The sequence below is a fragment of the Sinocyclocheilus rhinocerous genome, unplaced genomic scaffold, assembly GCF_001515625.1.
Source record: "Sinocyclocheilus rhinocerous isolate Xijiao unplaced genomic scaffold, SAMN03320098_v1.1 scaffold21, whole genome shotgun sequence".
Classification (NCBI taxonomy): Eukaryota; Metazoa; Chordata; class Actinopteri; order Cypriniformes; family Cyprinidae; genus Sinocyclocheilus; species Sinocyclocheilus rhinocerous.
The window spans coordinates 1351908-1364208 of record NW_015641422.1 but is presented as its reverse complement, the minus strand read 5'-3'; the positions used below and the strand labels follow the sequence as shown (position 1 = coordinate 1364208).

Sequence of the window (12301 nt, the reverse complement as noted above, 5' to 3'; positions counted from 1 at the left end):
GGGGGCCTTGCCGGCTTTAATCACTCAAGCCTGATCGATCATACCCGCGAGTTTGCCATTTCTGCCTCAGAGTAACTGGGAGGAGAGAAACACCAGAGCGGGGGATGCGGGGCTTAGCGACTCACACACCAATGCGAAGCTGCCCGTGTTTGTGCTTTGATCTGCCTGGGAGGATTAAGCTACTCGTATAATGAGGTGTGTAGAGGATTGCTCAAGTCTGATCGTTCAACCCGCGAGCTCGTCGTTGCTTCCTCCGAGGTAGCTGGGAGGAAAGAAACATGAGCGCGGGGAGGCGGGGCCGCCTTCCGAGAAAGAACGGGGGCAGACTGCTTTTGTGGTAAAGTCTCAGTAAGCGCGTAGCTCACTGCCCTTCTGCGGCAGATCCGAGTGCAATGGAGAGAGAGCATGCAGGCACAGCGCCGGCATGAGATCAGTCAGACCCGGTTGCTTAGCTCCCTGACTCCGCTGTTTCTCTCTCCGAGGCTCGCTGAGGGAGGAGAAACGGGAGAGCAGGGCTGTCTCCAGTGGAGGCGGACCGCTGAGATACGGGAACGAGTACTGCGTTGCTAGCCATGCTCCGAGGCTCGCTGAGAGAGGAGAAACGGGAGAGCGGGGCTGCCTCCAGTGAAGGCGGTCCACGAGTGGAGAATGGCGAGACTCATGCTCGAGTGAGCATTCCGTCTCAGTGAGAGCGCAGTCTCTGCGTGGGGTCTGCCCAGACAGATGACATACTCATTGCTCTTCTGCATCGTGCAAGTTTCCCTGCACGAGCCACACTCGCAGAGCGACATTTGCAACAACGTCGCTAGAATTTGCTCTTTTAGGGCTTACCTGCTAGAAATAAGCTCTTTTAGAATCGCCGGATGGCGGCAGGGGAAACGGACCGGAACTGCTGCGTCGCTGTAGCGGCGGAGAAGCAGGTCAGCTGTGCTGAGAGGTCCCGATTCCAGCTGCGAAGGCGTGTCAACGGCGAGCAGGCTTTCAGGATCAGTGATGAGCGTAGAGTCGTCGCTGAAGGAGAAGAAATCTGAGAATCCTGTGGCGTGCGCCCGCTTATATAGCCAGATGCCCCGCCCAATGGCCGTGCAGTTTCACTGCGTGAATGAAAAGGCTTCAGTTCAGGAGAAAAAATGCTTTTTTTCCCATATGCGTCTTAAGCAGACACAGTACAAGTGAAGTATCGAAAGGGAACTTAGATTGTCTCAGTATTTCATCTCAATTCTTCAGGTCCTTTCTGGCATGGCGATTTGGCTGACAATAACAAGCAGAAGTTTTGGAGGAGCAGTACAAGCAAATAAGACAAGGAGCAAGGATGAGTATGTTAGTAGACACTAGCATTAAATAGTTTGAGGTCAGTAAGATTTTTGTATATTTTATTTATTTATTTTGAAGAAATTAATACTTTTATACAGTAGTGATTCTTCTAAAGTGACAGTAAAGATCTGTTACAAAAGATTTATATTTCAAATAAATGCTGAACTTGTCCAATATTTATTTTTTACGATTTCCACAAAAATATTAAGCAGCACAATTGTTTTCAACATTTATAATAATCAGGAATGTTTCTTGAGCAGCAAATCAGTATATTAGAGTGACTTCATGTGACACTGAAGACTAGAGTAATGATGCTGAAAAATCAGCTTTCCATCACTATTTTCCATAAAATATATTCAAATAGAAAGCAGTTATTTTAAATTGTAATAATATTTCACAATATTACTGTTTTTACTGCATTTTTTTTTCACAGAAATGGAGGCTTGGTGAGCATAAGAGACTTCTTTAAAAATCATTTAAAAAATGTTACTGACTCCAATCAGCTTTTGAATAGTAATATGTATCATAAGTGAATTTCTGTATATGTTTCAAAGAGAAAAACCCTCTGGACAAGGCTCAAATTTTGCAGAAATGTACGGATTATCTTCAATGAGCTTTATCCACTATGCCACAAAAGTCTAGTATGGATGACATGAATTTAGATCATCTATTATAGATATGATTACCTGTCATGCGTAGAGTCAAATTTGCATTTGTTTTATACCTGTAGGTTTGGTGGGTTCTGACATCTACAGATCTGATTTCTCTTTGATCTATTACCCTTATATTCCTCTATTTTCTATTTCATGTCAAGGGGGAAAATGAGCGTATGGAATATAGTCCTGTATTATTTGATTCAATAATTCAGTTCTGAATTATTCACTTCAGCTGTCTTCATTGATTGCCATGATTTCACCCACAAGTGCACTCTCACCTCAAGTGTCTCTCGTAACAGTGCTGGTGGGCAGCTATAATGGCTATTTTGTTAATAGTGAGGTGAAAGACGTTTCAATCATGTTCATGTTATTTGAACAATCTGTGTCTTTCTTTTGCAAGGGCGGCATCGACTTGAGACGATGAGAAGATCTGGGAGTTTCTCTCTTCACAGAGCTCTTGAACGGCGCGGCTGCTGACTCAACTGAAGCAGACCATTTATTGTCTAATTACCTCTGGAGAGTGTAATCACAGTCACCCCTCACAGCTTCACAAGACCTTTTGGAATACAACAGGATTACTTAATACATAAGGAGAGTCTTCTGAGAGACTCGCAAGTAAAAGAGCAACAGCTGGTGACTGTGATTTTAACATGTACGACATGTTCCTGCATCTTCTGTCAAGTCCTAACCCTATCTGTTATTTCTAAGCATTAGCTGCCTCGAAAATAAGAAGCAAAGTATAGGTTGGGTTGCGAGGTGAGCAAAGACAGCTTGACTTTAAAGTTAAACCTTGACAGGAATGTTATTCCAGGACCAACAAGGATCTTGAATCCTGTCCTTTTTGGAGACAGGAGCTACAAGGAAATGTTTTATCATGTTTCCTGTTTCCTCTCCTTTCTTCTCAACCAGTCTGTTGTCTTTGGTTTTTAATTCATTAATGCTGTTATTATTGTAAGTCTCTCCCCATAGGAAAGGAAAATGAAGGAGAGCTCTTTAATACCCCCATTGTTTCTCCTAGACTGCAGATGCAGATGAGATTATATCGAGCAAATGGAGACTTTAGCGAACGGCTGCTGCTTCTGAGATTTTATTCCTGAGAAATAGATCTAATTTATAAGCCAACATATTAAAAAGTAATTGTGTGGAAAAGGTTAAAGAAATATAGTTGTTTTGTATATAAAATTGTGAGATACAAAACTATCGAAAGTCTCAAAGTTAAGAAACAAATACAGAGTTCTGGCATGAAACTCTAGATGGCGCAGTCCGATAGGTCTAACTCAATCTGACCTAATGACATCATTATCACATGGCACAGCTGATTGGTTCTCTCCTGTATTGGTAGCCAATGAGCTCGCTGCTCAACATTCAAATATATGATTAGTGCTTGCCGTAGCAGTTTGCGACAGAAACCCTCCACCTTCCCCAGCTCCACCTGTATAGATCTGCTACGAGGTGATTCATGTATGCTATATGGGGGTTATTTCATGTATGTTATATTTGCAGCAGCAATATTTCTTACATGCTGGCAGCAGTATGTTGTGGATGTATTGGCAGTAGCAAGTCGTAGCAGATCTATTCCGCCAAGACCAAATACATTAACATTGTCATGTACATTACCATGTCAATCCCTCCGGGAGATGTCATGACAGAAATCATAATTAACTTTTTTATTTTATTATTATTTTTTTTTTACTCTGAGGCAGTCTTTCTTAAATCTCATATTTGTCTCCTAGAGTTTCATACTAGATTTTTCAATGTCTTGAACTGTGCCAAGGTTCTCAAAAATCTGAAATCAGTTCATCAGTATGAATTAAATTTTTTTTTTTATCAAATTCTTCCAAGAACAAATTATCTTACCTACACTAGCTATTATTTTATTTATTTTTAAATTTTATATATATGTAATTATCTATCTAAGGAATTTTATATTATTATATTATATATCATTTATAATGTTTAGATGTAGATTTGTTTATATTAACATTATTTCTTTTCATTTATTTATTTATATATATTTTTTTTTTCTACTCGAGGAATTCCACCCAAGAAATATCTGAAGAATCAGAGTTGATACTTCAGTGAAGCATAACTATGCGAAAGTCTCCTGAGCTATGAAAGAGCAACATCTGAGCGACACATTTTCCTCTGGGTGTCTAATCAGTCATCTCTGATTAACTCATATCATTGAACCTGCCACGCGCTGCATAGCAAACATTATACTGCGCCTGCTGGATCTCTGTCAAGCCCACCACTCCCTTTCCTCTCTCCTCCCTTTTCCTCTTCTCTTCCCTTCACATTCTTTTGAAGACTTTCTCTTCCTTTCTCCGACACAGACTCTATGAAGTCAGTAGTACTAAGAGCTTGCGCTCTGTCAAACAAACACTCGTGTTCTCCTCTCTCTCTCTCTCTCTCTCTCTCTCTCTCTCTCCGTCTCTCTCCTACTCTCACGTGCTCTCGTGTGTGTCTCAGTCGCTCTCTGCTGCTCAGTTCATCATGTTGGCTGGAGAATGCTGCGTGCAGCAGCGCTCTCTCTCCTGCCCTGGCGCAGGTCGCATCTGTCCCACCCGCCACAGCTGAGCACTCTCACGGAGGAGGACGAGCCGGAACGGCAGCAGCAGGAGGAAGAGGACGAGGACGAAGGCTCCGGGGTCCAGCCGGACCCCATGTTCCAACAGACGGCGTACCTGCTGGAGGGTCCGGAGGACATGGTGGCGTCGTCCGGGGGGCTGAAGTCTCCAGACTGGGTGTACGAGTCCTACTACCGTATGAGCCAGCAGCATCCGCTCATCGTGTTCCTGTTGCTCATCGTCATGGGAGCATGCCTGGCTCTGCTTGCCGTGTTTTTTGCCACCGGACTGGTGAGACTCTGTTCTTTATCTACCTACTCTTCTGTACTTTTCTGTCTTGTAATGGACCACAGTGCTTCTCAGGTGGTTCTCAACTGGTTTTGCTTCAGGACTTTGCATTGGACATCAAGTTGGGACTCAACAGTTGAACCCAAAACTGATTTTTCGTGGTGTCTAACACTTTTATTTTACCTTGCTTAGTTTTGTCCATGGTTTTCAGAATGAGGGCATGTGTAAGCCGCTCATATTGGCATCTGTTAAATTTGGCTGGCTTCTACAAAGTTAGAGATGAATGTGTGCTGAAATACCGTAGAGTTTGATTAGTCACACAGCCTTTGATGGCAATAGTAAAAAGATTTGGGAAGTGCTTTCTCCTCCGTCTTAAAAATTGATAAGCTTGTTTATTTTTCTACACAAACTATGCACAATTCTGTTGTTATTTGCATTTAACATTGCATTTTCACTTCTGTTTGCAACCCCATCAGAAAAGACATACCAGTTGAGAACCGCTCATCATATTTCACCCAAAAATTGACATTGACATTATATCATTATGAACTTGTATGATTTTCATTTTTCTGTGAAACACAAAAAGAGAAATTGTGAAGAATGTTCTGGTCGCTCATTTTCTTTTAATTACAATAAATAGTGACTGAGGCTTTCAAACTTCAAAAAAGAATCATAATACTGTTCCTAGTTTGTTGTAGTCATCCGATACTTTTTTTGTGAGTAATAGACCAACATATAAGCCGTTCACAAAACCGATCAAACCGACAAATTCAATTTTATGACACTAAACAGATTGTACGTGAGGGAAAATTATCAGTAAATAATGAATTTCGATGTGTTCCTCAAACAAAGCTGTCATATGACTTCAGTAGAATTGGCATATAAGTCATAAAAACCACTTGTAAGACACTTTTATGTCAATTTTGAAGCTTGAAGGGTTCAGTTCACATCCATTGTGATGTAAAAAGAATGAAAAGTCATTGTAAACAGGAAGACTGTCATACAGGTTTGGAACAAAATTTTTGAGTGAGCTATCCCTTTAAAATGTTTTTGTTTTGTTCCTATTTTGGGAGGCCATTCATTTTCCTCTCTCGTCCCACAGTTGTGGTTGTGGTAGCATGCAGAAATTGGGTTTTTTGTCTGTGAGAGAGTGTTTTTTTTTCTCTCTCTGTGTCTACGTGTGTGCGTGTTTTTTTCTCTCTGTGGCAGATTGTGTGAATCTCTCTTGTGAGAGAGCGTTTTCTGAGAGCACCACTTCTGCAACCCTCATTTTCAGATGCTGTTTCACTCGTTCTCTCTCACCAGATGCTCAGTTGTCTGTGTTTATGTGTAATGGGCTTGTAGATTATTGCAGTCGGTGCGCTTGGAGCACTGTAAACCCTAAGGTTGCCTCAATGTAATGAAGTATTCTCTGTGTGTAATCTAATGTGGAGAACTTGAACCAATTCATTTAAGTTAACTAGTTGCGAGAAGACTATGATTTGGAATTCAAAACTCTATTAATGCTTAACAATTTACACGTTGCTCCTCATTAGAGGCTTGCGAAACTATATATTTTAAAGCCAGCTGGTCAGTGGGTTGCCTGAACTGCTATGCAGTTAATTGTGTTAAGCAAGACCTGTATAACTGAGGGTGTATTCACACCTGGAAAGTTCGCTAGATCACTTGCTTTGGTCTAGACCAAATACAATGAATAATGAATATTTTTTATTTATTTTATTTTTTTTGGTGTGGTTCGCTTTCACACTGCCCTTTTTGCAAGTGAACCAGAAATAGTAAACAAAACCAGACATGTGCTAAGGTCATCCATTCATTGGTTCATCCATTCAACCTTACCAGAGTTCGTTTGGAGCCGGACCGAGACCACCTCTTCAGCTGGGTCTCAGTACGGTTGTTTGGTCCACACCCGAGTGCGATTGCTGTATTCACATCTGCCCAAAAGATCTGCACCAAGGTTGGAAACGAACTTGAGTTTGATTCAGTCGAATCAAGCAAGACAGGTCTGAATACACCCTGAGATTTTTTCTGGTTCACCTGACCCTAATCAGATACATTTTCAGATATCAGATTTGCACTTCTGTTCAAAAGTATGAGGTCAGTTTAAACGACAACAAAAAAAACTTCAGTATTCAGCATGGATTCATTAAAATCTGTGGCAAAGTCTGTTACAAATGTTACAAAATATTTATATTCCTTTATATTCTTCCAAGAATCATTAACAAAAATGTATTACACTTTCCTCAGAAATATTAAGAAGTACAACTGTTTTTAAGACAATAATAAGGAATGTTTCTTGAGCAGCAAATCGGCATATTAAAATAATTTCTGAAGGATCATGTGACACTGAAGACTGCAATATTGATGCTGAAAATTCAGCTTTGCATCACAGAAATAAATTACATTTTAAAGTATATTACAATAGAAAACTGTTATTTTAAATTGTAATAATATTCCACTTTTTTACTGTGTTTTTGATCAAATTCACTCTGTTGCGTTGGGTCCTGCGATAGTGCAGGTCTTTACTCGGAAGGTGTCTGTTATAATGTTATGATGGAGGCTCTGGACAAGAGCATAACTTGTTTTTCTATAACTATAAAATATTCTCTATAAAAACCGAATTCATTATTGAATTTTGTGCATAACAATGCGATTAATCGCAGAAAAATCATGCGATTAATTGCGATTTAAAAAATAAATTTTTGCCCAGCACTAACTTTTGAATTCATTATTGAATTTTGTGCATAACAATGCGATTAATCGCAGAAAAATCATGCGATTAAAAAAATAAATTTTTGCCCAGCACTAATATGTATATATATATATAGAGAGAGAGAGAGAGAGTTGATAACTATCAGAAACGGTTTCATATTGGTTTCATATTATATATGACCAAAATCTCATAATGTGATACGAGTAATTTTATTTCATAGTAAAGATGTATATCACAATATAGTTATTTTTGCTTTAAATAAGTTCTTTATGATATCAGAAAATTTTTGATACCATAGAAATTTCATAATTCTTGTTACCAGTGTCATTATCACAAAAAACTACTAACCTAAATAAAATAAAAAAACAAGCTCACTGAAGACAAGTAAACAGTCAGCAATTAAATAAGAATAAGAAACTAATTACAAGCAACAGAACAAAAAAACAGTAGAACAAATAAATAAGAAATGCTACATGTATTGTATAAAGTAACCAAAGGTATAAAAACACATATTCTTAACTTTGTTAATTAAATATATATTCTTATTAAATTTACAAAAGTGATTTTTTTTAAAGAGCAGTGAGAGATTTTCTCTCTTTTGTTGTTTGATTAACATGAATGACAGACAGCAGGAATATTAGACTGTTGTCACTTTAAGAGCTGCCCAGATTCAATATACTGTTACACATGTGTTTTTTCTCAGCTGTTTGCTTTCACTTAAGACCTAAATTACTGTGTTTATGAGGATACTTGCAAAGACGGGCATTTTTGCACATAAAAGTGTGTGTATTTAACCGTTCAAGGCCTATAAAGTGGCAAAAATAACTTAATACTCCTACGTTCTATGAGCCCCATCTTCACGTGCTCGCGCCTCTCTGACAGCGCTCAGAAACAGCGAGTACGTTTACATGGACATCAGTAATCGAATTATTTACTTTTCTCTCAATATGACAATATTATGATTAAGGTGTTTACATGAGTTGCTTTTAGAATATTCCTTTCTTGTTCCCTTTTTACATGTTATAGTGCATAGATTGATTAATGGTACACGTCATTACGTCCCCTCCAGAATTTCACGTATCTGCATGCAATTCGTTTTCGTTATGGTACCATAAACAGTTTTGGGTGTTCCATTTTCAAGTGCAATTATTGTCATTCTATACATGCAAACAGACGACAGCGGATACAAATTCTCCAGCAACAGTCCTCCTCTTCCCTTTCATTCGGCAACATTTCATTCATGCCTCCGCGACAAACTCTACTGGATGGTGCTTGATGAGAGTACGAAGTAAGGACTGGTGGGAGAGAGTTGTTTTAATGGAATTTTGTTTGCCATCAAACGCTTTACCACTGCCATGTGCGCAAAATGCTACACAACGATAATAGTGTTATTAAGGTGTTTATAGCGAAATGAGTTCTCTTTCGCTGCTGATTGTTTCAACGGCTTTAAATCACTTGTTTTTAAACTGCAATGCTTAAAAACGTGTGTAGCACAGCAACGTCATATAATTGTGTTGCTGCGATAGAGACCATAATCGAAAATCTCTACGGGTTGACAAATGTCTACTGGTTAATCGTGTGTACCGGTATATCGCCCACACCTATTTCATATCTGGTTGCATTTTATTTTGTGAATTCCCTAGAATTGTGAGAGGTTAGGTTAGAGAAATGAAGCGCAACCCAGAGAAAGATCACCTACTGTATCATGATCAAATAATCACCTGTTTTTAAGAGAATTGATAGCTCAGTCCAGAGCTTTTGGAAGTCAAAAGTGCAGACTGAAGCCCCCCATCGGCTTAAACCCAGAACACTGTCAGCATGCTAATTAAAGCATCGCCACCAAAACAGAACAAATCTCAGTTCATTGACCTCGCTTATCAATTAGTCAGCCGTTTGTGACCATCCCTAGACCCCATTCTTTCAGATGGTAACATTTACTGGCCAGCGCGCGGGGACTCGCATCCTTCATTTACGCAGAGATTTTGTGTGTGTGTGTGGTGACACAGCTCCCATCATGCTCCTGTGGTTTGACCGCAGGTATGTTGTTTTGAAGCGCTGAGGCTCTTATCTTGGAAACAGCAATCTGTTTTACACAGACTGGCTAATGGGGCCGAAAAATGTCACGAAACACAAACTTTGCTTTATCATCATTTCTCTGTCCGTCCTGCCTTTTTGTTTCAGTTCAGGGCAGGAAGTTCTGCCTTCTCCTCTTTGAAGGCTTATCTTGTTTTTTCACAGCAAACCTGTCTAAAGATTGTGTTGCTGCTGCACTATCCTGAGAGACTAAAGATTGATGGAGTGCTGGTGGAGTCGTGCGATAGCACGGCTGAAAACAAGAACAAAAGTTCACTCGATTGGAAAGCCACATTAATCAGGTGCAAGCGACAGAGCACTGGTTAATTAAATGAGCTTTTCCTTTTTTTTCAACAAAAAAACAGAAAAGAAAAGAAAAACATGTATATTGGTGTGAAAGAAATGGCCATTGCACACATTTTCAAAACCTTGAGATTTTATTAACACAACTTTAGTTATATTGAATTTAATTATTATCAGTGGTAGACGAAGTACACAAATCAGGTCCTGAGAATAAGTACAGATATCCAGTAAAAGCACATGCAATCATTTTCAATGATACTGATACAAATCAATGATAAAATGATACAAAACAATACTAATATATCAGTTTACGTTACTGATAATTCAAATACAATGCAAACAAGTGAAAATAACAAAATATACCATATCGTATTTAGTAAAAGTATCCCAAAATAAATTACAGATACTTGAAAAGGTACTTAATACAGTAACAAAGTAAAAATACATTTATTGACTTTATTGATTTTAGATTTAAACACTTATATTTGTGCAATTTTTGAAGAAAATGTGATTGGTGCTTACTTGTGCAAGAGTAGTGTTGCTATACATTTACTAAGGTGTTCCCAATTATTTATTTATGTATTTATTTTGCCAGTTTTATGACCCTTCAAATGAAAATTGAGAAAACAAGCCACTCTCCTCAACAAGCCACATGGTTTGAGGACGCACTACTAGAACTGTGCTTCTGACGTTGGAACTAAACCTTACTTTGATCCGATTGTTCACTTTAAACGCATCTTCTAATTGGATTATTCTTAGCTAAAAAGAATAATAACCTATCAGGCAATGATTTATGTGCTAAGTAACACATTTGATACCATCTTAATCAATGATAGTGAGGCAAAAATGGACACATTTTTCTCTCATCCTGATGATAAGCCTCTTACTAGCGAGATTTAATTTCTAATGGCTGCACTCCTTCCCATTCTAACCTCTTCAAATTACACTGAGAGCCAAATCTTGGAACAGACTATTTGGACATGAGCCACAGAGCCACATCTTCTCGATGCTTCAGTTACAACAGCAAACACAAACAAGCTCATGAACACATTCCTGATCAACAATCCATTTAGTCGGTGCATAAAGAGAAACCTCCCATTCAGTTGCAGCTCAAGATCATTTGTATAGCGTGTCATTGGGAGTGTTCAAGGAGGATTTGGGTGAGATCATGGAGGGGCAACATGTAATAAAGCTGACGCCAACACTGCAGGAATATGATAATGTGGAGTGGGATGAAGCGGACATGCAGGTTGATCAATTAGATGAGTTATGGAGACGACGACGTCACACTGAGCTGATCTTACCAGCTCATGCGATCATTAAGATTCGCTTATAGTGCCTTTGATTGAATTCGGTCGCTGACACACTCCACAGCATCTGTAAAAATGTGTTGGCCTCTGCTTGACTGAGTTAATTAGAAATGCAGTGTGAGATGAGCATGTCATTTGTACTTGTGCTATGGTTTAATGCACTTTTTTACAAACCAAATAGTTTTTAAAGTGCTGCCGTATATCACAGTCACCCTGTGCAGGAAAGTTAAGGAGCCCGATTAAGAGGTTATTACATGAAACAGTGGTTTCTGACATCACCAGAAAGTATTAGGACACTTAAGCCACTCTTAGAAATGCATGAATGTCATTGCATTAAGAACAACCACACACCAAGTGGCATCTGCAACAAATTATGCTTTTCATTGCCATTTTGGCTTTGCTTATAGGTCCTACGGTCATTTTAAAGGATCTGCTGGTTCCTTAGTGCTTGATGACTAGAAAGTAGCTTTCATACCATTTTCAAGGAATGTTTGAATTTAATGCATCAAGCTAAGGAATGTCTTTTCTTACACCTTTATTAGATACAAGAGTATGCATCTAAATCATTTTCAAAAGCATATTTTTAAATATATTTTGAATACAATGTTGGGGGTTGTACCACATGACATTTTACAATCTAAACTAACCTAGCCTTGTCATAAAAAGGCCAAATTATCTGATTTTAAGAAGCTTATTGACCTTGACAAACAATAATGAGGTTCTGTAAGAGTCCTGTCTATGGAACCTTTTTTGTTGTTGTTTTTCCTCCGATGCCTATTTCTATGTGTTTATTGGACCACATAACATTGTTGGTCAAACCACATAACATTGATTTGGTGGACTTTTTTTTTTTTCAAATATTAAAAGTGTAACCGTTTTGTTAAAAACTCTTTAAAGGGGTCATATGATGCGATTTCAAGTTTTCCTTTCTCTTTGGAGTGTTACAAGCTGATTGTGCATAGATAAGATCCCTGAAGTTGCAAAGACTAAAGTCTCAAATCCAAAGAGATATTCTTTATCAAAGTTAAGACTGCCAAGCCCCCCTAAAACGGCTCGTTCTAACACACCCCACATATCTAC

The 12301-nt window shown here is 38.8% G+C and overlaps 1 protein-coding gene and 1 long non-coding RNA gene across 2 annotated transcripts in view; both read left to right on the top strand.

The window, feature by feature from the left end:
- Window positions 1-2476, top strand: part of LOC107754839 (uncharacterized) — an 11620-nt gene extending 9144 nt beyond the window's left edge. Inside the window, exons 3-4 of the long non-coding RNA XR_001641631.1 lie at window positions 1228-1316; window positions 2371-2476. This is a non-coding gene — a long non-coding RNA (uncharacterized LOC107754839). The remainder of the gene's footprint in view (window positions 1-1227; window positions 1317-2370) is intronic.
- A 1862-nt stretch (window positions 2477-4338) lies between these two features.
- The window catches only part of LOC107754795 (adenylate cyclase type 2), a 68240-nt gene continuing 60277 nt past the window's right edge, over window positions 4339-12301 (top strand). Inside the window, exon 1 of the mRNA XM_016571380.1 lies at window positions 4339-4828. Within this exon, the coding sequence (XP_016426866.1) occupies window positions 4478-4828 (351 nt within the window). The 5' untranslated portion in view covers window positions 4339-4477. The remainder of the gene's footprint in view (window positions 4829-12301) is intronic.